The sequence below is a fragment of the Neofelis nebulosa genome, chromosome 4, assembly GCF_028018385.1.
Source record: "Neofelis nebulosa isolate mNeoNeb1 chromosome 4, mNeoNeb1.pri, whole genome shotgun sequence".
NCBI lineage: Eukaryota > Metazoa > Chordata > Mammalia > Carnivora > Felidae > Neofelis > Neofelis nebulosa.
The window spans coordinates 110,496,002-110,521,838 of record NC_080785.1 but is presented as its reverse complement, the minus strand read 5'-3'; the positions used below and the strand labels follow the sequence as shown (position 1 = coordinate 110,521,838).

The window sequence follows — 25,837 nt, the reverse complement described above, 5'->3', positions numbered from 1 at the left end:
TTCGAGCCCCCCATTGGGCTCTGTGCTGACAGTCGGGAGCCTGGAGCCTTTTCAGATTCTGTGTGTGTGTGTGTCTCTCTGCCCCTCCCCCATTCGCACTCTGTCTCTGTCTCTGTCTCAAAAGTAAATAAACATTAAAAAAATTAAAAAGATTTAAGATCTTTAATGATCAACACTACAAAAAAAAAGTAACAGCTTTATTGAGGTATAATTCACATACCTAGAAAATTCTTTTTTAAATGCTTATTTTGAGAGCATGCGCACAGGTGGGGGAGGGACAGACAGAGGGAGAAGAGAGAACCCCAAGCAGACTCCACGCTCAGCACAGAGCCCGACATGGGGCTTGATCTCACAAACCAGGAGATCATTACCTGAGCCAAAATCAAGAGTCAGATGCTTAACCGACTGAGCCACTCAGGCACTTCTTTTAAAATGTACAATTCGGTAGTTGTCAGATTTGCAACTGTCGTCATCATCTCATTTTAGAACATTTTCATCACCCGGAGAAACCCAGTCCCCATTAGCAGTCACTCCCTGTTGTCCACTCCTCCTCCCCCCCACCGCGTGTCTCTCCTGGACGTCTCGTAAACCTGGAGCCATACATCAGGGGTCTTTGTGTCTGGCTCCTTCATTCAGCAGAATGTTTCCAAAGTGTGGCGTGTGTCAGAACTCTGTTCTTTGTTATGATTGTGTGACCGTCCCCTATATGGATGGACCACACTGTGTTGAAATAGACATTTGGGGGGGGGAGGTCCTACCTTTTGACTCCTGGGAATTATGTTGCTGTGAACACTCACACGTTTTTGTGAGGACTTGTTTTCAATTCTCTGGGGCATATATTTAGGAATAGAATTCCAACAATCAAATTTTAAGTGAAATAATAAAGAATAATAATTAAAGATCTTTCACAGTCATGGCAGACACCGACCATCATGTGTTGGCTGACAGAGGTCCACCCATTGTGGTCAGCTGCATGAAAGTCCCAGTTAGAGCACATGGACACCGGTCCACTCCCAGCAGTGCCTGGGAGGCCCAAAGGGACCCTGCCACCCCCATGATGATTCTGTGGCTGTCTCCCCATTTGTTGATAGGACCCATGGACATTTTCTCAACTCTAAGCAAACAAAGCATCATGGGCTGCTGGCCCTTTGCCTGCTGCGGGTCCCACGGCCTGTCACATGCACCAGCACAGGGGTGCAGGCTACACTCCCCTGGCTATGGGGTTGAGTGCCGAGGCCAGGAGCTTGTGAGTGTGAGGGCGGTTGAGCTGGTCAGGCCAGACGGACCAGCTGGTGGGTGGCCAGAGAGACCACATGCAGCTCATCCCCACCCACCCACCCAGGTGCTGGTGGGGCTCATGCAGGTCACCTGGGATGACAGCATAAAGCACCTCCTGGGTGTCAGGCCCAATTTCCCTCCAACCCAGAGTGCCCATCGTAGGGACGAGTGCATTTGGGGTCAGTGGTACTCCTCCCAGAGGACATGTGACTGCATTCAGTTTTAACCTTTTTTTTTTTTTTTCTTAAATACTTCCTTCACTGTCATTGCCTTAACTGCTAAGTGTGATCCTACAGCTGGTACAGTGCTATTTTGCCTTTGGTCTGCAGACATGGTGGTAGGGTTTTCGTTGTTCTATTTCTTATCAGGGTAACTGGCATAAAAAGATACCTTTTCCCAAATAGTTCTCTTGAAATGTAACACTGTTGGGCCAGGATTTTCGCGGTGAAATCCCACCAATTGACAGGAATGCAGAGGCATAAGGGACCCACTGCTCAGCAGCGGGCCTCAGACCAGTGTGCACGTCACTTGAGTGTTTGTCAGAAGTGCTGATTTTAGGAGCCATTCCAGAGTCTAAAGAGCACTTCACTGTTGGAAGAGTGACCTGGTTTCTTCAACAACTGAACTGCAGGGGGACAACAAGATGGAGAGGGAACCTATGCATCAAAAGGGATTTAACGACACAACCAACTGCAGAGTACGATCTTATTTGGATTCTAATTCAAACCAACAGTTTAAAAACTCCAATCATTTATGGATCATGGATATTCAGTATTAAGGATTACTGTTTTGTTTTTGTTTTTTTAGATGTGACGATGGTACTGTGGTTACGATAAAGAGCCCATATCTTTTGAGGGAGATCTACTGGAGTACTTACAGATGAAATGATACGTGCCTGGAATTTGGAATAATATGGGAGGCGGAGAAGTCAGTGGGGTCTAGGGAAAAGGAGATCGGCTATGAGGTGATCAGTATTGAAGCTGGTGATGGGCCCTTGGGGACTCATGATACTAGTCTCTCCATTTTTGTACATTTATATGTACAAGATTTTCTTTTTCCTTCTTTAAATTTATTTAGAGAGAGAGGCTGAGCAGGGGAGGGGCAGAAAGAGAGAGGGAGACAGAGGATCCCCTACAGGCTCTGTGCTGCCAGCACAGAGCCTGATGTGGGGCTCAAACTCATGAACTGTGAGATCATGACCTGAGCCGAGATCAAGAGTCAGACGCTCAGCCGGTTGAGCCACCCAGGTGCCCCTGTATGAGATTTCCTTAGTGGTATTGGGCCGAACTGCAGAAGTTATAAAAAGTTTTTTGAAAGATAGCAAGAAAGATGATCCCTTCATAGATACCTGGGGACATATAGCTAGAAAGTTCACTCCACTGGTATTAAAGAAAAAGGCAAACATCACCAAATATGAATAAGGATCATTCAAAAGAGAAAGTTACCATATTCCTGCAGAAATAGCGGCAAAAAGAAAAAAATAAAATACTTTGAAATAGAGGAAGATGGCAGAGTAGGACCATCAGGAATCTGTGTCCCCACTGGACAGCGATCGTACTGGCAGAATCTGATAAAGCCATTTTGGAACTCTGGAGTCTACTAAAGCTTGCAACTTCCAGGGGAAGGCTTGGACGGTAATTGTAGTTAATTTTAGTCTAGCACAGCCTTGGGAATTAGAGTGAGCCTTTTTTTAAGGGCCCTGTTCTCCAAAATAACGGGGGATCTCTGCCCTGATCCCCGATTGGTGCTTCTGACCACAGAGGTACAGGCAAATGGGCAGGCAGCCACTGTTTTAACATTCCCTCATTGTCACAAGTCCACTTGACTTCCAGGGGATTTAAAGGACCAGTGCTCTTTTTCCTCCCTCTACTTTTTTTTGCCTTTTCCCCTTTGGAGAGCCAGACATTAAAGACCAAGGACATGTACAAACAACAGCATATATGGGGAAAATTAGACAGTGACCATGCATGCCAAGGGAAAGTCTCAGAAAAGACTAGGTTTACACCTCAGGGTGATTCTCAACACAGAGACCGCCTACAACATTCAAATAAACAAAAACGGTACACCATGGAGTAAGGAGAAAATCTGATTTCCAGAGTTACCACGTTATTAGATTCAAATGTTCAGTGTTCCAACAACAAAATCAAGGCAACAAAAAGTATGGCCCATTCAGTAAGGAAAAAAAAAAATAAACAGAAAATTTCCTCCCAAATCCCTGATGTTAGACATACCACAAAAACTTCAAAACAACTGTCAAAAAAAGATGCTCAAAGATCTAAAAGAAGATACAGAGAAAGTCAAGAAGATGATGTGCAAATAAAATGAAAGTATCAATAAAGAGATAGGAAACCTAAAAAGAAAAAAATTCTGGACCTGATAAGTAACTGAAACGAAATATTCACTAGAGGGATTCAAAGGCTGCTCTGAGCAGGGAGAAGAATCTGTGATCTTGAAGATCGGACAATGGAAACTATCAAGGCTGGGGAACAGGAAGAAAAAGATTGAAAAAAGCAAACAGAGCCTAAGGAATTAGTGGGATACCATCAAGAGAACTAATATATGCATCATGGATGTCCCAGGAGAAGAAGAGAAAAGGGGGAGGAGAGGATTTGAAGAAATGATGGATGAAAACTCTAAAATTGGATGAAAGACATGAAAGACATCGAAAAAGCCTAAGGGACTCCAATAAGAGGAAATCAGAGAGCCCCACACTGAGAGATTATTATTATTATTTTAATTTGTTATTTATTTTTGAGACAGAGAGTGAGTAGGGGAGGGGCAGAGAGAGAGGGAGACACAGAATCCAAGTAGGCTCCAGGCTCTGAGCTGTCAGCACAGAGCCCAATGTGGGGCTCGAACTCACCCATCATGAGAACATGACCTGAGCCAAAGTTGGATGCTTAGCCGACTGAGTCACTTGGGCGCCCCCTGAGAGATTGTTATAATCAAACTGTTATGGGATGATTAAAAGCCAAAGCCAGAGGATTTTGAAAGCTGCAAGAGAGAAGCAAATCATCACATACAGAAGATCTTCAATAAGATTATCAGAAGTTTCTCATTAGAAACTTTGGAGGTCAGAAGACCTAATATATTCAAGGTGCTCAGAGGAAAAAAACCAAGTGTTAACCAAGAATTCTGTATCTGGAAAAACTTCCCTTTAAAAGTGAGGGTAAAGTTAAGACATTCCCAGAAAAACAAAAGTGAAGGAGTTTGTGACCAGTAGACCTGCTCTGCCAGAAATGCCCAGGGGAGTCCTGCATGGTGAAATGAAATCAGACATTAACTTAAAGTTGTATGACAGAATAAAGGTCCCAATAAAGGTAAAATGTGGGCAATTAAAACAATTTTTTTAATGTTTTACTTATTCTTGAGAGACAGAGTATGAGTCGGGGGGAGGCAGAAGGAGAGGGAGACACAGAATCTGAAGCAGGCTCCAGGCTCCAAGCTGTCAGCACAGAGACCAACGTGGGGCTCGAACTCATAAACCATGAGATCATGACCTGAGCCGAGGTCAGACACTTAACCAATTGAACCAGGTGCCCCATAAATGTGGGCAATTTTAAAAGCCAGTATAAATTTTATTTATTTATTTATTTATTTACTTATTTAGAGAGGGTGGGGGAGAGGGCCACAGTGGGAGAGAGAGAATCCCAAGTAGGCTCCATGCTCAGTGCAGAGCTCAGTACAGGGCTCAATCCCAGAACCTTAAAATCATGACCTGAACCAAAATCAAGAGTCAGATGCTCAACTGACTGAGCAACCCAGGGGCCCCTAGAAGCCAGTATAAGTTAACACTGGTTTGAAACTGTACTCTTTGATTTCCAAATGATCTAAGAGACTAATACATTTAAAGAAAACATAATTATTAGTATAAAGGTAGCATTACTATAACTGTTTGGAGTGTAACTCTGAATCCTGTTTTCTACAGAATTTAAGAGACTCCTGCATTTTAAAGAATTTTTAGTTTATGTTTTAGAGCACAGGATGTATAGAGATGTACGTTTGTGACTTCAGCAGCAAAAAGGATGAAGATGGAACTGTAAAGGAGCAGAGGTTTTGTATGTCACTGAAGTTATGGTGGTAGAGATTCAAATTTAGGTTATTAAATGTAATCCCTGTGGTAACCACAAAGAAAATACCTATAGAATATATAAAAAGGAAATGAGAAAGGCATTTAAACATTTCACTACAAACAATCAACTAAACACAAATAAAACAGTATTGCAGGAGATGGGGGAAAAACCTATAAGGCATATAGTAAACAAAAGGTACAATGACACAAGTACCACCATTTCATCAATTACTTTAAATGTAAATGGATTAAACTCTCTAATCAAAAGACTGAGACTGGCAGAATGGAGAACACATGATTCAACTATATGTTGTCTATAAGAGACTCACTTGAGTTCCAAAGCCACAAACCGGTTGAAAGTGAAAGGGCGGGAAAAGATATTCCCTGCAAATAGTAACCAAAACAGAGAATGAGAGTAGCAATACTAATATCAGACATACTTTAAACCAGAAAAGTTTAAAAGAGACAAAGAAGGCATTATATATTAATAAATGTCCACTACACCAAGAAAATATAACAATTATAAACATTTACATGCCTAATGACAGACTATCAAAACATATAAAACAAAAATTGACAGGGAGAACTAGAATGGTTGGAGACCAATATCCCCCTTGCAATAGTGGAAGAACAAGCAGACAGAAGATAAGGAACAGAGGACTTAAACATTGCAATATACCAACTAGATGTAACAGACATACACAGAAAACTCTACCCAGTAAAACAACATACACTGTCAAGTGCAAATGGGGTATTTTTCAGGATGTCCCAAATATTAGGGCCACAAATTCAGTTTCAATAGATATAAAAAGATAGATATCATACAAAGTATCTTTTCTGTTAAAAATCAGATGAAGTTAGAAATTGTTAACGAAAGCAAAACTGGAAAATTTCACAAAGTTGTGGAAATTAAAGAACACTTTTGTAAACAACCAGTGGATCAAAGAAGAAATCATAGGGGTGCCTGGGTGGCTCAGTCGGTTAAGCATCTGGCTTTGGCTCAGATCGTGATCTCGTGGTTCATGAGTTCGAGCTCTGTGTTGGGCTCTGTGCTGACAGCTTAGAGCCTGGAACCTGCTTCAGATTCTGTGTCTCCCTCTCTCTCTTCCCCTCCCCAACTCATGCTCTGTCTCTCTCAAAAATAAAAAATAAACATTAAGAAAAAAAAGAAATCATAAGGAAATTAGCCAAAAAAAAAAAAAAATAGAGATGAAGACACCTGGTAACACAACAGGGCAAAACTTATGGGAAACAGCACAATGTATGGTGCTAAGGGGGAGAATTTATGACTATAAAACTTACATTAAAAAAAGAGAAAGATCTCAGACCAACAATCTAACTTTACAACTTAAGGAACTTCTAGAAAAAGGAGAACAAATTCAACCTGAAGCCGGCAAAAGGAAGGAATTAATATAAAAAAAAAAGAAAGGAGAAAAACAAAATAAAGAATAGAAAAACAGTTTTTCAAAAAGATCAAAAAAACTGACAAACCCTTAACTTAGATGGACTAAGGAAAAAAAGACTGAAGTTACTAAAATGAGAAATGAAAGTGGGAACATCACTACTGATCCTACAGAAATAAGAAGGATCAGTACCATGAATAGCCGTGTGCCTCCAAACTGGACAACCGATGAAATAGACAAATTCCTAGAAACACAAAATCTATCAAGACTAAATCATGTAGAAACAGACAATCTGAATAGGCCTATAACTAGTAAGGAGATTGAATCAGTAATCAAAAATCTAATACCAATCCTTTTGAAATTTTCCCAAAAGTTGAAGAAGAGGGAACACCTCTGAATTTATTTTATGAGAGCAGCATAAACATGATACCAAAGCTGGTCAAGGGCACTGACAAGAAAAGAAACTATAGACCAACATCTCTTATGAACATTCATGCACAAAATTTAAAATATTAGCATACAGAATTCAGCCAAATTTGACAAGGATTATACAACACAAGTGAGACTTACTCCTAGAATGCTAGGAATCAGGATAATATACCACATTAACAGAATGAAGGAAAAAGACCACATGATCATCTCAGCTGGTGCAGAAAAAGGATTTAACCAAACACTAAAAAACAGCAAAATAGGAAAATGGAAACTACCTCCATATAATAAAAGCCATATATGAAAAGCCCACAGCAAACATCATACTCAGTGGTGAAAGACTGAAAGCTGTTCCTCTAAGATCAATAAGCATGGTAAGGAGGCCTGCATTCGCCACTTCTATTCCACAAAGTACTGGAAGTTCTAGCCAGAGCAACTAAGAAAAAGAAAGAAAAAGCATCCAAGTTGGAAAAGAAGAAATAAAATCATCTGTTTGAAGATGATGTAAATCAGATGATGCAGATGATGTAACAGATGCAGATGATAGAAAACCCTAAAGACTCCACAACAAAGCTGTTAGAATTAAATAATTTAGTGAAGTAGCAGAATCAGTTGCAGTTGTATACACAAATAATTAAAAATCTGAAAAGGAAAACAAAAGCAGTCCCATTTACAATAAAATAGCATCCCAAAGTTAAAGATAGAAATACTATATACCACAAAAATAAATTCAAAATGGACAAAAGACCTAAATGTAAGACAGGAAGTCATCAAAATCCTAGAGGAGAAAACAGGCAGCAACCTCTTTGAGCTCGGCTGCAGCAAGTTCTTATTCATGTCTCTGGAGGCAAGGAAAACAAAAGCAAAAATGAACTTTTGGGACCTCATCAAAATAAGAAGCTTCTGCACTGCAAAGGAAACAATCAACAAAACTAAAAGGCAACAAACGGAATGAATGAAGATACTTGCAAATGACATATCAGATAAAGGGTTAGCATCCAAAATCTATAAAGAACGTACCAAACTCAATACCCAAAAATCAAATAATCCAGTGAAGAAATGGGGAGAAGACATGAATAGACACTTCTCCAAAGAAGACATCCAGATGGCCAACCGACACATGAAAAAATGCTCAACATCGCTCATCATCAGGGAAATACAATTCAAAACCACAGTGAGAGAACTCCTCACACCTGTCTGAATGGCTAACATTAACAACTCAGGCAACAACAGATGTTGGCATGAATGCAGAAAGAGAGGATCTCTTTTGCACTGCTGGTGGGAATGCAAACTGGTGCAGCCACTCTGGAAAACAGTATGGAGGGTCCTCAAAAAATTAAAAATAGAACTACCCTACAGCTCAGCAATTGCACTACTAGGTATGTGCTGTTTCAAAGGGGCACATGCATCCCAATGTTTATAGCAGGGCCATCATCAATAGCCAAAGTATGGAAAGAGCCCAAATGTCCATTGATGGGTGAATGGATAAAGAAGATGTGGTATTACTCTGCCATCAAAAAGAATGAAATCTTGCCCTCTGTAACAATGTGGAATGGAACTAGAGGGTATTATGCTAGTTGAAATAAGTCAGCAAGAGGAAGACATATGATTTCACTCATGTGGAATTTGAGAAACACAACAGATGGGCATAGGGGGAAGGGGAGGAAAAATAAGGTAAAAACAGGGGCAAACCACAAGAGATTCTTAAATACAGAGAACCAACTGAGGGTTGCTAGGGCAAAGACAGGTGGGGGGTGGCTTAAATGGGTGATGAGCATTAAGGAGGGCACTCTTCAGGATGAGCACTGGGTGTCAGATGTAAGAGATGAATCCCTGGGTTCTACTCCTGAAGCCAAGACTACACTGTATGTTAGCTAACTTGAATTTAAATAAAAAAGCACTGTAGAAGTAGTGAAAGGCATTTCACTACTCCTACCTGCCAGAGGCAATACAAGAAAAAGAAATACTGTATGTTCCAGCAATTCCACTTTTGGGTATATGCCCAAAGGAATTAAAAACAGTCTTGAAGAAACATTCGTATACCCGTGTTCACGGCAGCACTGTTTGCAATAGCTAAAAATGTAGAAGCAACCCAAGTGTGTATGATGGATGGATGGCTAATAAACAGATTGTGGTCTATTATACAAAATGTGGAATATTATATACAACCTTGAAAAGGAAGGAAAATGGATCAACCTTGAGGACATTAAGTGAAGTAAGCCAGTTACGAAAAGTCAAATATTGTATGATCCCACTTATATGAGGTACTTGGAATAGTCAAAACATTTTTGACAGCACAGTGGCTTGCCAGGGGCTGAGGGGCAGGAGAATGGAGAGTTATTGGTTAACAAGTTATTGGTTAACAGTTCTACAAGATGAAAAGAGCTGGGGAGCGGGGGTGGACGGTGGGGATGGCTGCACTACGTAAAGGTACATAAATTTGATGTTATGTGGACTTGACCACATTGAAAAAGGAAACAGAATGAAATAGAGACCCCTTTCACCCCACCGAACTCAAAAGCAATGCTCTCCTAGACCCTGGCTGGCATTTAGGAGCTTGGGAGAAACAGGCAACACGCACTTAGTTTTGGTTCCTTTATAGGGTACCTGATGTTTCGTTTGTTTTCCTTGTCTCCCTTGGTGTCGTGCCTTCTGCTCACTCTTCAACCCTGCGGGAGGGTGTGCAGTGTGGGTGCCTCTCCCTGCACGTTCACCTGGCCTTCCAGTACAGGTAGTTTTCATCCGTCACCGCGCTGACTTTTGCTCCTCCCTTCCATGTGTGGCCATCTCCTGAATTCGTTCCACGCGACCCCGGCGCGCCGTCTCCCTGGGGTCCTGTCGCGCCATCTCCCTGGGGTCCTGTCGCTTCGTCTCCGTGTCCTTTCCTACGGAGTTCTGGGAGCTGTCCCCAGCTTAATGTCGTCCCCCTTGCTGACTCATGTGCTGGCTGCATCCAGTCCTTATTGTGGTCTTAATCCCTTAATCCTTGCTTCCACCCAAGCGTGCCTCTCTGCTTCTTGATGTCTGCAGAATCTACATTTACTTGCATGTCTCAAACTCATCCCCTTAATGAATGCATTTTCTCGTGTTTCTGATGACATTTTCCTGTTCGCTTGTCCTTCAGGCTCCAGGTCAGGGCAAGTCCAGCACCAAGGACTTCAGATGAGTTGTGCCACTTTGATTGTGTGTCCAAGATGGAGCCTGGGCAAGAGGCAAAGGTGCAGGCTGGTCTTCCCCTGGGCCGTGGGGTCTCACTTCCATGTCTGAGGGGCAGCCATGGTGGCAGGTGCCTAGCAAGACTGCTAAGACTCAGCCCACACATGGTCTTGCCTCAGCCAGAGGTCAGTGCTGGCAAGTGCTTTCTGAAGCTTGCGGTGCCTTGTGTGTTGCTGGCCTCGCCGTGGCGGTTCCGGCTGCTGCAAGGCTGACCCTCACCCCTACCTCTGGCTCACTGTAGCTTTTAGGTGTCTGGGGGTTCTTCTGGGTTCCTTTCTGCTTATTTTCTGAACTCCTGGTTGGGCTGGTTTCTCCAAGAGGAAGGTTTGCATGGTTTCCAGGAAGGGATTCTGGCTTCGTTTCTCTTTTCTTGAATCCAGGGGGGGTTGGGCTTCCTCTCACTTGAGTGGCTCTGCTCGCCTTCTTCTCCTGGGTCCCATCACCTCTGTGCTGTCTGGCTGCTGGGAGTGAGGAGCTCACGCTGGTGATCAGGCTCTGCAGCTTTCCTCAGGCTGTCCCGGGGTGTTTGTGCTCCCTTCTGCGTCCGAGGGTCCGTTTTCTGGGGCTGGGCTCCTCTTGGCCCTCACTGGAGGGACTGTAGAGTGAGCATCTCAAACAAATTGCAGCAAGGCAGGCAGAGAATGGGGCTGGGACACAGTACACAAAATTCAAGGAAGTGCTCACCTTTGGGGTCACACATGCACCTCCCTAAAATGTTATGTTCTGGGTGCCTTGCCCACCTCACCCCAGTCCTCCCTGGCCAAGAATGAATGATGCTGTTCTCTCAACCAAGGAGGCAGGAGATGGCTCGTCCTACAGCCCTTATGTACCTAGTCAATGTAGACAGGTGAGTGATAAAGACAGCCTTAAAAGGTCCTACATTAAAAAAAAAAAAGTCTGGGGCGCCTGGGTGGCTTAGTTGGTTAAGTGTCCGACTTCAGCTCAGGTCATGATCTCACGGTTCATGGGTTCAAGCCCTATGTCAGGCTCTGTGCTGACAGCTCAGAGCCTGGAGCCTGCTTCGGATTTTGTGTCTTCCTCTCCCTCTCTGCCCCTCTCCTGCTCATGTCATGATCTGTCTCCCAAAAATAAATAAACATTAAAAAAATCCTATGTTTGCCAAAAATATTGTTATTGAGGTTTAATTTACTTATCAGAAAATGCACCCATTTTATGTGCCAACTGATGAGATTTGACAAATTTAAACACCTATGTAAGGACCAGCATAATCAGGACATAGAACCTTTTCATCACCCCAAAAGTTTCCTCATGCCCCTTTGTATCAACTCCCTCCCCTTCCCTAGCCACGGGCATCCAATGGGCTGATGTCGCCATTCATTTTTTTCCCTTATGAGATGGACCTTAGTGACACCTGTCTTCTCAAAGTTACCCACAGCCTTGAATGTGGGCTGGCCCCAGTGGCTTGCTTCTAACCAATTCAATGTGGGACAGGATGTGACTTCTGAGATTAGGTTACATAAGATCGTGACTTCCATCTTGCTTGCAGACTCTCTGGTGGCTTTTCAGCTCGCGCACTTTGAAGAAACAAGCTGCCTTTTCAGAGACCTCATGTGGCAAGAGACGGAGAGTGTCCTTTGGCCTCCAGCCAGCAAGGAATCCAGTCCTGCCAACAGCGACATGGGTGAGTTTGGAAGTGGCTCTTTCCCCAAGTGCAGTTGTGGGATGGCCACAGCCCAGCTACCACCTGGACAGCAATCCGTGAGAGGCCCCACAGCAGAGGAGTCAGCCCAACTGGCCAGATTCCCAACCCACAGAAAGGGCGAAATAATATATGTGTTCTAGTAAGCTAAGTTTTGGGATGGTTTTTTACGCAGCAACCGTTAACCAATACCTGGTTCTGGCACTTCAAATGAATAATATAGTAGGTCATCTTTGGCGCCTGGCTTCTTTTCCTCAGCATAATGTTTGTGAGGTTCATCCACGTTGTTGCCACCTTGTGTTAATACTTTGTTCTTTTCTTCTTGCTGAATAGATTTCTATGGTGTGTATGGACCCCCTTACGTGTCCATGCCTAATCCCAGGAAACTGTGGATATAGTAGATGATTTGGCAAGGGAGAACCAAGGCTGCACATAGAGTTAAGGTTGCAAACTAGCAAACCTGGAGCTGGGGAGATGATCTTGGATTGCCCAGGCGGGCCCAGGGTCATCACAAGGGTCCTCAGAAATGGAAGGAGGAGGCAGGAACGAGGGTCAGGGGTGACACGGCGTGAGAAGCCTCGGCTGGCGTTGCTGGTTTGAAAATGGAAGGGGCCCGGGTGGCCTCCGGAAGCTAGAAAAGGTAACAAAAGGATCTCCCTTTCAGCCTCCAGAGAGGAACAAAGTCCTGCCGATGCCTTGATGGTGGCCCAGTGAGGCCCACTTTGGAACTCTGGCCTCTCTCTGTGAGGGAATAAAGTGTGCAGTCCTTTGCTACAGCAGCAGTAATGGTTTGTCCACTTCCCTGCTGTGGGCATGTGTGCTGTTTCTAGTTCCTGCCTATCACGAAGAACTTTGCAGTGAGGAATTCTGGGATTTTTTTTTTTTTTTTTTTTTGGACATTTTCTCTAACACGGCCGCTCTTCCTTCCAGTGTTGGAACAGACTCTTCGTTTACTGTTGTATATATTTGAAACAAAAATTAAAAAAAATTTTTTTTTAACGTTTATTCATTTTTGAGAGACAGAGAGAGACAGAGCATGGCGAGGAAGGGGCAGAGAGGGGGAGACACAGAATCTGAAACAGGCTCCAGGCTCTGAGCTGTCAGCACAGAGCCCGACGCGGGGCTCGAACTCACGGACCGCAAGATCATGACCTGAGCTGAAGTTGGATGCTCAACCGACTGAGCCACCCAGGAGCCCCGAAACAAAATTTTTTAATGTTTATTTTATGTTTGAGAGAGACAGAGCGCGAGCAGGGGAGGGACAGAGAGAAGAGGGACACACAGACTCTGAAGCAGGCTTCAGGCTCCGAGCTGTCAGCACAGAGCCCGATGTGGGGCTTGAACTCACGAACCGTGAGATCATGACCTGAGCTGAAGTCGGACGCTTAACCGACTGAGCCACCTAGGTGCCCCTGTATATATTTTTTAGTAGAGACTTTGTCTTTAAAAGCAAAATGAACAGAAGGTACAGAGAGTTCCCAAATATCCTCTCCTTCCACCTGCCTCCCCCACTGCCGCCGACATACATTTGTTACAGTCGGTAAACCCACACTGACACGTCATTAACACCCGAAGTCCACAGTTTCCATGCGGGTTCACTCTTAGTGTCGTACAGTCCATGGATTTAGACAAATGTATAAGGACATGTAATCAGGTGTCACACAGACTTGTTTCATTGCCCTAAAAATCCTCTGTGCTCCACTCACTCATCCCTCCCCCCGCCCCCCAACCCCTGGCAACCCCTGGTCCTTCTATCATCTCCATAGTTATCCTTTTCTGGGATGTCCTATAGTGGGATCACTCAGTCGTCACCTTTCAGACTGGCTTCTTTCACTTAGTAATACGTATGCTTTTAAGGTTCCTCCATGTTTTTTCGTGGCTTCGTAGCTCATTTCTTTTCAGCACTGAACGATATGCTATCTGGGTGTACTGAGTTTATCTGTTTACTTACTGAAGGGCATCTCAGTTGCTTCCAAGTTTTGGCAATTATGAATAAAGCTGCCATAAACGACCACATGTGGGTTTTGTGTGGACATAAGTTTTTGACTCCTCTGGGTAAATACCAAGGAGCAAGACTGCTGGATTGTTTAGCTTTGTAAGGAACTGCCAGACTGTCTTCTAAGGTGGCTGCGCCATTTTGCATTCCCTCCAACGACCAAGGGAGTTCCCATTGCTCCGCATCCTCACCAGCGTTTGGTGCTGTCAGTCTTTTAGATTTTGTCCATTTTAGTAGGTGTATATTGCAGTATCTTATTGTTTTAAGTTGCAATTCCTTAAGACATCTGATGTCGAACATCTTTTCATATGTTTATTTGCCTTCTCTATATCTTTTTGATGATGAAGTGTTGTTCAGGTGTTTGGCCCATTTTTAAACCAGGTTGTTCATTTTCTTCTTTTGTTTTTAATGTTTATTTATTTTTGACAGGGAGAGAGAGCACAAGTGGCGGAGGGGCAGAGAGAGAAGGAGACACAGAATGTGAAGCAGTTTCCAGGCTCTGAGCTGTCAGCACAGAGCCCGATGCGGGGCTCAAACTCACGAACCCTGAGACCATGACCTGAGCCAAAGTCAGACCCCCAACCAAGTGAGCCACCCAGGCACCCCGTTTGTTTTCTTATTGTTAAATTGTAAGAGTTCTTTGTATAGTTTGGAGATGTTTATCAGATATATATTTCACAAATATTTTCTCCCAGCCTATGGCTGGTCTTCTCAGTTCTCTTGACATTGCCTTTCATAAAGCAGAAATTTTAATGTCAATGAAATCCAGCTTATCAATTCTTTCTTTCATGGATTGTCACTTTGGTATTGTATTGAAAAACCACCATACCCAAGATCATCTAGATTTGCTCCTATGTTACCTTCTGGGAGTTTTATGGTTTTACATTTTATACTTAGGTCAACGATCCATTTTAAGTTAGTTTTTTATTAACGGTGTCAAGTCCGTGCCTAAATTCATTTTTTGCATGTGGACGTCTGGTCGTCCCAGCACCACTTGTTGCAAAGTATCTTTGCTCCACCGTATTGCCTCTGCTCCTTTGTCAGAGATCGGCTGACAGATTTGGATGGGTTTGTTTCTGAGCTACTCTATTCTGTTCCACTGAATTATTTGCCAGTAGCACAAGCTTGATTACTGTAGCTTTACAGTAAGCCTTGAACTCGGGTAGTGTGAGTCCTCCAACTTTTTTCTTCTCCTTTAAAAATGTGTTAGCTATCCTGGGGCTTTTGCCTCTCTGTGTAAACTTTAGAATCAGTTTGTCGATATTCACAAAATAACTTGCTGGCCTTTTGACTGGGACTGTGTTAAATCTATAGATCAAGTTGGGAGGAACTGGTATCTTGACAGTATTGAACCTTCTTACCTATAAAGGTGAAGCATCTGTTTATTTAATTCTTTGATCCATCATCAGATTTTTATATTTTTCCTCATATACATCTTGTGCATGTTTTGTTAGATTTGTAAGCATTTCTTTTTTGAGGGTGCTGATGAAAATGGTATTATTGTGTTTTCAATCTCAAATTCCACTTGTTTATTGCTAGTACATAGGAAATGAAGTTTTTTATAGGGGCCTTGTATTCTGTAACGTTGCTAGAATGGCTTACCAGTCTAGGAGTTTTTTGTTGATACTTTGAGATTTTCTACGTAGATGATCATGTCATGTGCCAACAAAGTTTTATTTCTTTCTTCCCTATCTGTATTTAGGCATTCCCTAAATACATTTAAGCTTCATATTAGGTCACTCTCCTTTTCAGTGAAAGGAAAGACCTGCATTAGTACCTGTTTTTGCTAACTGAAAGAAAGTGGCAGAGGATTTTTACTTTTATGAAAAAAAGCAAGAAGTGACAATAGTGTTCAGCGTCTGTTGTGCAGTGAGCCATTCTGGAGGCAGCGAGACTGGCCCTGCCAAGCTCCTTCCCTGGGAACTACATTCAGCATCTCAGCGTCAAGCTGCCACAGCTTTGAACCGTGTCTTTGCACATCTGTGCTTTACCTCTTTTTCATGCATCTATTAGCAAGAGGTGTCCTAAGGTATCGGAAAAGCCCAGGAGAGATTATTTTTCACATCTGGGAACACAAAGAAAATTTTCCATATAAATTAATGGTAACTGCTCCTTTGCTTTACACTATTTTGGCTTATGAAAGGTTTTATAGGGACGTTCTACTCTGATAGCAGGGGAAACCTGTACCTCTATTTCCTTTTCTTGTCTTATTGCATTAGCTGGGACTCCCAGTAAGATGTTGGAAACGAATGGTGAGAAGACATCCTTGCTTTATTCCTGATCTTAGCAAGAAGGCTTCAAGTGTAAGTTAGCAGTAGGGTTTTTGTAGATATCCTTTTATCAAGTTCAGGAAGTCCTCCTCTATTCCTAGTTTATTGAGAGCTTTTACTATGAATTTGTGTTAGATTTTTATCAAGTGCTTTTTCTGCATCTATTGATATAATCATGTGGTTTTTCCTCTTTAGCTTGTTGATATGTTGGATTACACTAATTGATTTTCAAATGTTGAAACAGCCTTGCGTACCTGGGAAAAATCCCATGTGGTCATGATCTATAATTCTTCTTATACATTGTTCAATTTGCTAATATTTTGTTGAGGATTTTTACATCTGTGTCCATGACAAATACTGGTCTGTGGTAGTCTTTTCTTCTAATGTCTTTGCCTGGTTTTGGAATTGAGTTAATGCTGGTCTTACAGAATGAGTTAGTATTCCCTGTTGGGACGCCTGGGTGGCTCAGTCGGTTAAGTATCCAACTTCGGCTCAGGTCATGATCTCACACTTTGTGAGTTTGAGCCCCATGTTGGGCTCTGTGCTGACAGCTTGGAGCCTGGAGCCTGCTTCAGATTCTGTGTCTCCCTCTCTCTCTATCCCTCCCCTGCTCATGCTCTGTCTCTCAAAAATAATAAATAAACATTTAAAAAAAATTTAAAAAAGAAAAAAAAAAGAAAGTATTCCCTGTTTCCATCAACTGGAAGAGATTGTAGAGAATTGGTAAAATTTTTTCCCTTAAATGTTTGGTAGAATTTTCCAGTACACACATCTGGGTCTGCTGCTTTCTGTTTTACAGGTTATTAATTGTTGATTCGATTTCCTTAATAGATAGGCCTATTCAGATTGTTTATTTGTGGCATATATTTTTATTGTTTTATTACTTAAAAAATTTTTTTTAATGTTTAGTTTTGAGAGAGAGAGAGAGTGCTCATGCAAGTGAGCTGCATATATTTTAAAAATATTTCTCAGAGAGAGGGGGCTGGATTCATGGAAGTTAATGTCTACAGGCTATGACTCTTCTGGAAATAAAGTGTTGGTACTCAGGGATGGCTGAGCAGGCTACAGACCAGTGAGGGGACAGCATCTCTGGGATTCTGCTACACATGCATGTGTGTGTGTCCTCTCGCCAGGTTCCTGGAAACTGGGAGGCTGCCTGCGTCTCCCCAGCTCATCTCCCCCTCTGTCTCTGCTACCCTCAGCTTTCTGGGAAACACAATCTCGCCCGAGAACCAGTAGTTTCACAGCACCTGCAGGAGATTCTCCGCGGCAGAACACGGGCCAACAAAACATGGATACTCAAGAACATGGCTCCCTGTGGGGCATCCGAGTCTTGGGTGGGCTTCTTCCTTACTTCTTTGCACCTGCTTTCCCTCTGCCCAGAACCCTCTACCACCAGATCTCTGTGCAGCTTCCCATCGCTCAGGAAGAGCCTGGTTCAAGTGACACTTTCCCCGGGAGCCTCCCCTGTCCCCCTCCTATCTGCCACCACCCCTACTTTAGCCTCCCTTTCGTATCATTGTCTGTGTTCCTCTTGCACATGTCAGTATCTCCACGTCCAATCCGTGAGCCTGTCTGCCTGTCTCTGTCAAATGTCAGCTCCATGAGGCAGGGCCTGGCCTTATCCTTGGAGAGCCTAGACCTGGGCCTGACCCAGAATGGGTGCTCGGTCAGTATTTGGGTATGAAGGGATGATTCCTCACTTCTGACAGGCCTGATACAGCCCAGCCCTGCTGGGCCTGGCGTCAGCAGAATGCACCTGGACGGGGGAGGGGGGAGGGGGTGTGTCCTTCCTTGAAGCCTCCCTCTGACTTGCAGGCTGCTCCAAGGGAGGGGACCAGCCCCATGTGGCTCCACCCACCTGACCTCTTCCCACCCCCCAGCCCCTCTGCCCAAAAGGACATGCCCTCTCCCCAGAATCAGGCTTCCTGTGGAGCTTTCCAGAAAACTAAAGCTAGGGCAGGGCCAGGGCCCTGGATGGAAAAGGTGGGGGGCTGCCATAGCCCAATTCCCAGTGGCATCCCAGGGTCCCAGGATGACAGCCAAGGCTGGAAGCTTCCCCTGCCCTGCCCAGTTGGCCCCAGCAGAAGACCTACATGCGGATCTGGGTGTTTTTCAGGGTGCAGTTCAGATCCTCCAGGGTCTCCTCCATCTCCTGTGTGTTCTGGATGAGCGACAGGTTCTGCTCCTCTAGCTTCGTGAAGATGTCCAGGAGCTGCTGGGGCTCCGTGAAGTATAGGTCCAGCTCCTGCAACCAGAGCCATGCGTGTGGGCTGGCCGGTCGGTGCAGGGGGACCGGATTTCGCAGCCCCACCCGGAGCATGGCCACTGACCTCCCCGTCGCTGCCTGAGTCCTCAGTCATAGTGGTGGTAGAGTCTGACCTGCAGAGAGATGCAGGGTCAGGACAGCAGTGACCTGGTGCCCAGAGATGGTGGTCATCTTCTCCCTCCCCAGCGGTGAAGCCGCCTGGAGTCACCAGGGCACCTCCCTGCTCCCTATGTCCTCATCCCCTCCTTCACCCTGCCAGCTGACCAGGCAGGGGCACTAGCCTTCCTCTTGGCCCCACAATTGTCATTCAGCAGTCAGGGGACTGTTTCAAATTCAGTTAGTTCATGTCACTTCAGACAGAATAAAACTCAGCCCCCTCCCTGGAACCTGCTGCCCAGGGCCCCTGCTGCCCCCCTCGCCTCCTTCTACTCCTGAAGTTCCCCTGCTCCTGCATTACCCGCCCTCTTTCTGTCTCTCCGGGTGCTGACCTACCTCAGGGCCTTTGCACCCACTGCCACTGCTAGGGTTGCCCCTCATTGACCATTCTTCTTCTTCTTCTTTTTTTTTTTTTAATGTTTATTCATTTATTATTTTTTAAAATTTTATTTTATTCTTTTTTTTACGTTTATTCATTTTTGAGACAGAGACAGAGCATGAATGGGGGAAGGTCAAAGAGAGAGGGAGACACAGAATCTGAAACAGGCTCCAGGCTCTAAGCTGTCAGCCCAGAGCCCGACGCAGGGCTCAAACTCATGGACCACGAGATCATGACCCGAGCCGAAGTCAGACGCCCAACCCACTGAGCCACCCAGGCGCCCCTTTAATGTTTACTTTTGAGAGAGAGAGAGAGAGAGAGAGAGAGAGAGAGAGCAGAGTAGGGACAGAGATAGAGACACAGAATCCAGCCTCTGAGCTGTCAGCACAGAACCTGATGCAGGGCTAACACTCATGAGCTGTGAAATCATGACCTGAGCCTAGGTCGGATGCTTAACCCACTGAACCACCCAGGCACCCCTAGCTTCGAGGAGCCACCTTCAGGGCCTTTTCTGCCCACCTCCCCTATCTAGATATGGCCTTGGCACTTGTCCTTGATGGTCCCACTGGGCTATCCTGTGACACTCGCAGCACCTCTGATGGACCCTGAGCACCCCACAGGGGCGGGGGCTCTCCCAGACCCTCGGGGGGTACTGGAAAAATTGTGGGCTTTGAGCACTCAGCATGGGCCCTGGAAGGCCCTGCTGGATGGGACCCAACCCCAAATGACTTCCAAACCTGCTCTCATTGCCCCTCCTGGCCTGCTTCGGGCTGGACCCCTGCCTTCAATGCGCAGGTTCTGCTGGCTGAGAAGCAGGTGGGGCAGGCTTCTAGCCCGAGGAGCCTGGGCTCCACCCCTAGGAACCTGGGCTGAGGCTCATGTGACTCCAGGCTCTGACCCACCTGACATGGGGAGGTGATAAGTGCAGGGCTCTGTGGGAGCCCTGAGGGGAACCCTGGAGGGCTTCTCAGAGGAAGGGCCACAGGAACAACCAAATCACTCACCAGTCCTGTACCTCACACCAAATACATTGATGTTCCTCTGGCGAATGAGAAACATGGGGCTTTGAGAACTAGCCACCTGCCCCATGTCACCTGCAGGGCACTGCTGGCCCATAAGGTGCCTGAGAATCTGCCTCCAGATGGATGTAGTCTGGGGGGTAGGCTGGACTTTAGCTCCCACTTGCCCTCTCAGCTGAGTGCCTTCTGCAGCCCACAACCTGCTCAACTGTACTCAGTGACCCTGGTCACACGGCTAATAGCGGGAGGGACCCAGAATAGTGTGATCCTAGACCTCTAGTCTGAGGGACTGCCCCAACAAGGGGCCTGGATGGTGGGAGCTCCAGGGCTGAGGGCAGTCCCAGTAGAGGAAGCATGCAGAGCTAAACCCCCCGGAGCATCTGTTCAACACCGAACTGTAAACAACAGCTCCCACTGGCCAGGGTTGCAGGGGTAAAAGTGAACCTGAGGCATGTGCCTGGCCCACTAACGGTGGCCAGTCTTCTTCACAAGGCAGGACCGTGACACCTCAAGATGAAAGTGAGCTTGGAAACCGGTAGCACTCAGGTCCCCTTCCTGCCTGAGAAGCATCAGCTGGGGGACATGGGAGGTTGCGTAGTGAGAGCAAACATGTAAGGGGGGGTCATCCGCATAGGGGCTTGGCCCTCAGGAGCAGGTAGGGGACCGAAGCATGGGAGAGGGTTGTCAGGCTGTCGTAGAGGAGGAAGGACAGAGGCTGGTACACCTAAGGAATGAGAGAAGATACAAAGGAGAGGGGTGGGGAGGCTGAGCCCCCGGGGCCACCTCCATACTGTTTTCCAGAGTGGCTGCACCAGTTTGCATTCCCACCAGCAGTGCAAAAGGGTTCCTCTTTCTCCGCATCCTCACCAACATGTGTTGTTGCCTGAGTTGTTCATGTTAGCCATTCTGACAGGTGTGAGGTGGTATTGCATTTAAAAACTACCATTTCTGGGAATGCAGTATGGAGGTTCCTCAAAAAATGAAAAATAGAACTACCCTACGACCCAGCAATGGCACTACTAGGTATTTATCCACGGGGTACAGGTGTGCTGTTTTGAAGGGGCACATGCACCCCAATGTTTACAGCAGCGCTATCAACAAGAGCCAAAGTATGGAAAGAGCCCAAATGCCCATCGACGGATGAATGGATAAAGAAGATGTGGTATATATCTACAATGGAGTATGACTCGGCAATCAAAAAGAATGAAATCTTGCCATCTGCAACTACGTGGATGGAACTGGAGGGTATTATGCTAAGCGAAATTAGTCAGAGAAAGACAAAAATCATAGGACTTCACTCATATGAGGACTTTGAGAGACAAAACAGATGAACATAAGGGAAAGGAAGCAAAAATAATATAAAAACAGGGAAGGGGACAAAACATAAGAGACTCATAAATACGGAGAACAAACTGAGGGTTACTGGAGGGGGTGTGGGAGGAGGGATGGACTAAATGGGTAAGGGGCACTAAGGGATCTACTCCTGAAATCACTGTTGCACCATATGCTAATTTGGATGTAAATTAAAAAAAATAAAATAAAATAAAAAAACAAAAAAACTACCATTTCAGTGGCCTCATCTCCTGATCTGTTTGTCAAGACACTCTTTTATTTTTTAAACGTTTATTTATTTTGAGAGAGAGAGGCCGAGAGAGAGCACAGGGGAGAGGCAGAGAAAGAGGGAGACAGAGAATCCCAAGCAGTTTCTGCACGGTAGGTGCGGACTCAATCCCAGGACTGTGAGATCACCACCTAAGTCCAGATCAAGAGTCGGATGCTCAACCGACTGAACCAGCCAGGCATCCCAAGACACTCTATTATGAACTAACCATGCCAGAATACCGAGAATGGAAGGGACCTACGATAGCCAGATCTGAACAGGACGTGGCAGGGCAGCCGGAACTCTCTTGCCTGTTGGCTGGAGGGTATAACGTAGCAGCCATGGCAGGTCTTTGGCAGAAGCCGCTAAAGCTAAGCATCTACTCACCTCGTGAACCAGCACTCCCACTCTTGTTTCCAACAAAAATACTCATGCAAAGAGTGCTCCAACATAAAAGTACCGGAATGTTTGCAGCAGCTCTAATCAAAATAGCCAAGAATTGGGAACAACCCAAAAGGCCACCAATCGTAGAGGACCTGGAGAGTGGGGCTTCGTGCGGTGGGGCACTAGGCGGCGACTGCCAACAACGCCTGCTTCTGCGCACGATCACGCAGGCATGCAGCAGAGACAAGCCAGGCCCAGAGAGCATTTTACGTAAAAATCCAGACTCTGGCTTCTCTTAAAAGGCTCTGACGCTCCCTGCACCCACTTGCCTGCCTGCATCCGTTTATATTTGACTGTCTCATCTTAGCACCCAAGTGGGCCACCCCAGACAGAAGGTTACCAAATCGGACAGAAATAAAACGGTTTAGAAAACATCTCGATCTTGGGGCTTAAGTCAGACTATACACCCTTCAAGCTGGGAACAGCCCCCTCGTCACGGTCTCACCCTTCCTGGAGAGGCTGGGCTTGTCCTAGGCACCCCTGGCCTGGAGCCACTTGGGAGCAGTCCCCAGAGGGCCCCAGCCACTACCCCAGCCTCCTTGCCCTACCCCAGACCCACTCACCCTTTGGCGTTCAGCCCACTATACACACTGGCCTGGCTTCTATGCTGGAGGTTCAGGGTGTTGGACGGGATCTGCCCCAGCTGCGCCACCTGCAGGAACTTCCAGGACTTCTTTGGGCCCTGCCCCTCTGGAGGAAACAGAGGGATGGTTTTCACATGCCCCAGCCCGGGGCAGGGCCCCTCCAGCTTGCGCCAGCCACGTACCTCTGGAGCCTGTCTTGCCCTTGGTCCCTGGTCCTACAGGAAACAAGGGAGGGGTTTCGGATGGCTTCCCCTGGAGCAAGGCCTTCAGCAATACTGCTTGAGGGCACAGGGTTCCCTGGGGCCCTCCCAACAGTTTCAGAAAGGGCCCCCACAGTTTCAGGGCCCTCACACAGTTTTAGGGCCCCCGCAGTTTCAGAAAGACCTACAAGGGAGGAAAGCCCCTTGGGTCTGAGTTAGAGATGGCCCTGTCTTCCCTGAGGGAATGTGTGGGCCCTAAGGGGCAGCTGCTGCCCCTGGCTGGGGCTTTACAGGCACTGAAGGGGCCCAGCCTGTGGCCTGGACACCTCCAAGGCCACTGCCAGCAGGGTACGGGGTCTGGGTGGACCCAGGGAACTACCTTCTTTCCTGTTACCTTTGTCCCGGATCGTGGAGTGTAAAGTGTTCTCTATGGGGGGCTCAGTGACCTCCTTGGCCTTTTTGAGAGCCAAACGCTTCTCCTCCCTCTCTTTCAACCACTCCTTGGGCGACAGCTTGTACAGGAAGTCCTTGTAGGCCTTGTAATGCTGCAAAGTGTCTTCAAATTTGGAGATCTCGCTGGATTGGGGAGGGGGAGGGGAGGTCAGCTTCCTCCTTGTGAGGAGACCCCTCCAGAGGGAACTGCCTCTGCAGCCTGGGTAAGCCCAGAGTGCTCCTGGCTCTCCTGGGGACAGGTGTGCCTGGGAGAGGACACTGGCCTGCTGGGGACCGACGTGGGTCACACCTCCACAGGTGTAACCCTCTGTGACTTTGGACTTGCAGCTGACTCTGGGGACCCTGGTCTCCAAGTGAGCCTGCCTCCTGGTGCTGTGGCCTTGGGAAAGTCACTGGATCTCTCTTGGCCCCTGTCACTTCCTCTGTAAAATGTGCAGCTGCGTCCGCAGGGCTTTGAGTCCCTGAACCACTTAGGTTTGAGAGGCAAAGCCATGAGGTCTGCCCACGTGGGGGCTTCTTTTGGCTGGGGACGAATGACAGAGGGAAGTGGCGGCAGGCCAACCTCAGTGGCTTGCCCTCCGCGCTCACCTTTTGATGTTCATGATCTGGGTGGTCAGGTCCCGGATTTCCAAGATCTTCTCCACCTTTGCTTTGGTCTCCTTCTCAGCCCTGGAGGTGGGGATGGGGATGGGGGCAGGGGGCCAGTCGCAAAACTGTTAAAGGAGGCATATACACCGCCCTGGGGCGGGAGGTGGGTGGGGGGAGCTGCAGGGTCAGGTGGTGGGGGGAGGGGATGGGGGGCAGGCAGGCTGCAGGCTAGCGTGGGCGCAGGTGCTCAGGCCCCACGAACACTGGGGGGCCCTCCGTGTGGGCTCACGCTTTCAGGGCCTGCACCGAGCTCCGATCATTCTCCCGGAGGAACTCCTCGAACAGGGCGGCGTCATTCTCCAGGGACCTTTCTGCCCGCTCCAGCTCTGCCTCCTCTTTGGTCACCAGCAGCTCCAGCCGCTGGATCTCCTGCTGCTTCATGTCCAGGGCGTACTGAGGGCCACCAGAGTGGGAGTCACACCCCTCACTGGGACAGCCCCCCGCCCGGGCCTTCCCCCCCCCCCGCCCCCCACAGCACAGCTGGGCCAACCTGGATGCGGAACATCTGACGCTTCTGGTTGATGTAGTTGTTCAGGTTGTCAGATTCCATCTTCTTTTCTGCAAAGAGAGGAGAGGGGCGGGGTGGGCAGGGTGAGAGAGACCCAGACCGGCCGGGATACCTCTCCAGGCACCTGCTGTGCTGTGAGGTCCAGGTTGTTACGGGGACTCTGGGAGACTGGGCTCCGTCTCTAGCAACAGGAGAGGAGGCTCTGTGGATATATCACACTCTCCAGTGCTGGAGATCGGGCCAGGTGGGAAGTCCTTTCCTGAGTCTGGCCTGAGCCTCTCCTGCCGTAGTACTCTTTTCACCTGGAGTGAGACTCTGGACAGCCCTGCCCAGGAAGTTTCACCCAGCTGCACCTAATAATGAAAGACCTATTGGGCCAGGAACTGCAAAGGGATGGGGAGAGAAAAACAGGGCAGCATGATCTCTATTTGGGGTACTCTAAGTCCTCAGGATCCAGTTTAGATAGTACCTACGATGAGGGAGCATAAGGCAAGCTGATAGGCTGCAAACATTCCCACACCCCCCCCCCCCCCCCGCCCCAGGCGGCCCATGAACAAAGGAAAGGGGAAAAACAAATGGTTAACTGATAGAGCATCACAGTCCTTTGGGACCTAAGTCTCCATTACCCCTCCATAGCGATGTGGGAAACGAAGGCAGAAGGAAATGGCAGAACTAAATTTCCTTATAACCTGCCGCCCATTGACAGATACTTGAGGCAGGCAGAGTAAGTTTCTCCAGGAGCTGTCTTAATGCTACTGCTTTGCTAGAGGTAAAAACAACCTTAGCTTGACACTAGCTAGGCCTCCAGTATCCTGTGAGTCTTCTTTAGCTCATGAAAATCTCACTGGAAACTTCCGCTGGCCTCTACCTCCCCCAGTGTCTCCTCATTGTCCCCGGGCAGCTCTTCCTGCCCACAGGTCCTGTCCCCGTGCTTCAAGAAAATCACCCTTTTGCACCAAAGACGTCTTCAAGAATTCTTTCTTGGCCTTTGGTTCCGGGCCGCATGGGCCCCACTATCACCCCAAAAACCCTCATCAGCTAGGTCTACACACCAGGCGGGAAGCCAGTGGGAGAAAGTTAAGGTGGGCCCCTGTAAGACCTTCTGGAGCACAAGCAGAGGGCAAAGGGCCACGGGATCCTCTTTCCCTGGTCTTTCTGGAGAGGAAAGCCCAGAGACGTCCTGACTTTGGAGAGAGCAGGAGCCAAGGAAAGGACAGCAGAGTCATGTGGCTCTCTGCCTCATCTCTTAAACT

General features: G+C 46.8%; 1 protein-coding gene across 5 annotated transcripts in view; it reads right to left on the bottom strand.

Moving 5' to 3' along the window:
* The window catches only part of CFAP100 (cilia and flagella associated protein 100), a 52,024-nt gene that overhangs the window by 3,921 nt on the left and 22,266 nt on the right, over positions 1 to 25,837 (bottom strand). For 3 of the 5 annotated variants that reach the window (XM_058725752.1, XM_058725755.1, XM_058725751.1), the window contains 8 exons: positions 24,567 to 24,634; positions 24,306 to 24,469; positions 24,017 to 24,097; positions 23,370 to 23,551; positions 22,958 to 22,990; positions 22,755 to 22,881; positions 18,658 to 18,706; positions 18,421 to 18,572 (listed from right to left, as the gene is read on the bottom strand). In XM_058725752.1, the coding sequence (XP_058581735.1) occupies positions 18,421 to 18,572; positions 18,658 to 18,706; positions 22,755 to 22,881; positions 22,958 to 22,990; positions 23,370 to 23,551; positions 24,017 to 24,097; positions 24,306 to 24,469; positions 24,567 to 24,634 (856 nt within the window). Of the gene's footprint in view, positions 1 to 17,782; positions 18,084 to 18,420; positions 18,573 to 18,657; positions 18,707 to 22,754; positions 22,882 to 22,957; positions 22,991 to 23,369; positions 23,552 to 24,016; positions 24,098 to 24,305; positions 24,470 to 24,566; positions 24,635 to 25,837 lie in introns of those variants that run through there. The other 2 variants (XM_058725756.1, XM_058725754.1) reach the window with 2 other exon arrangements.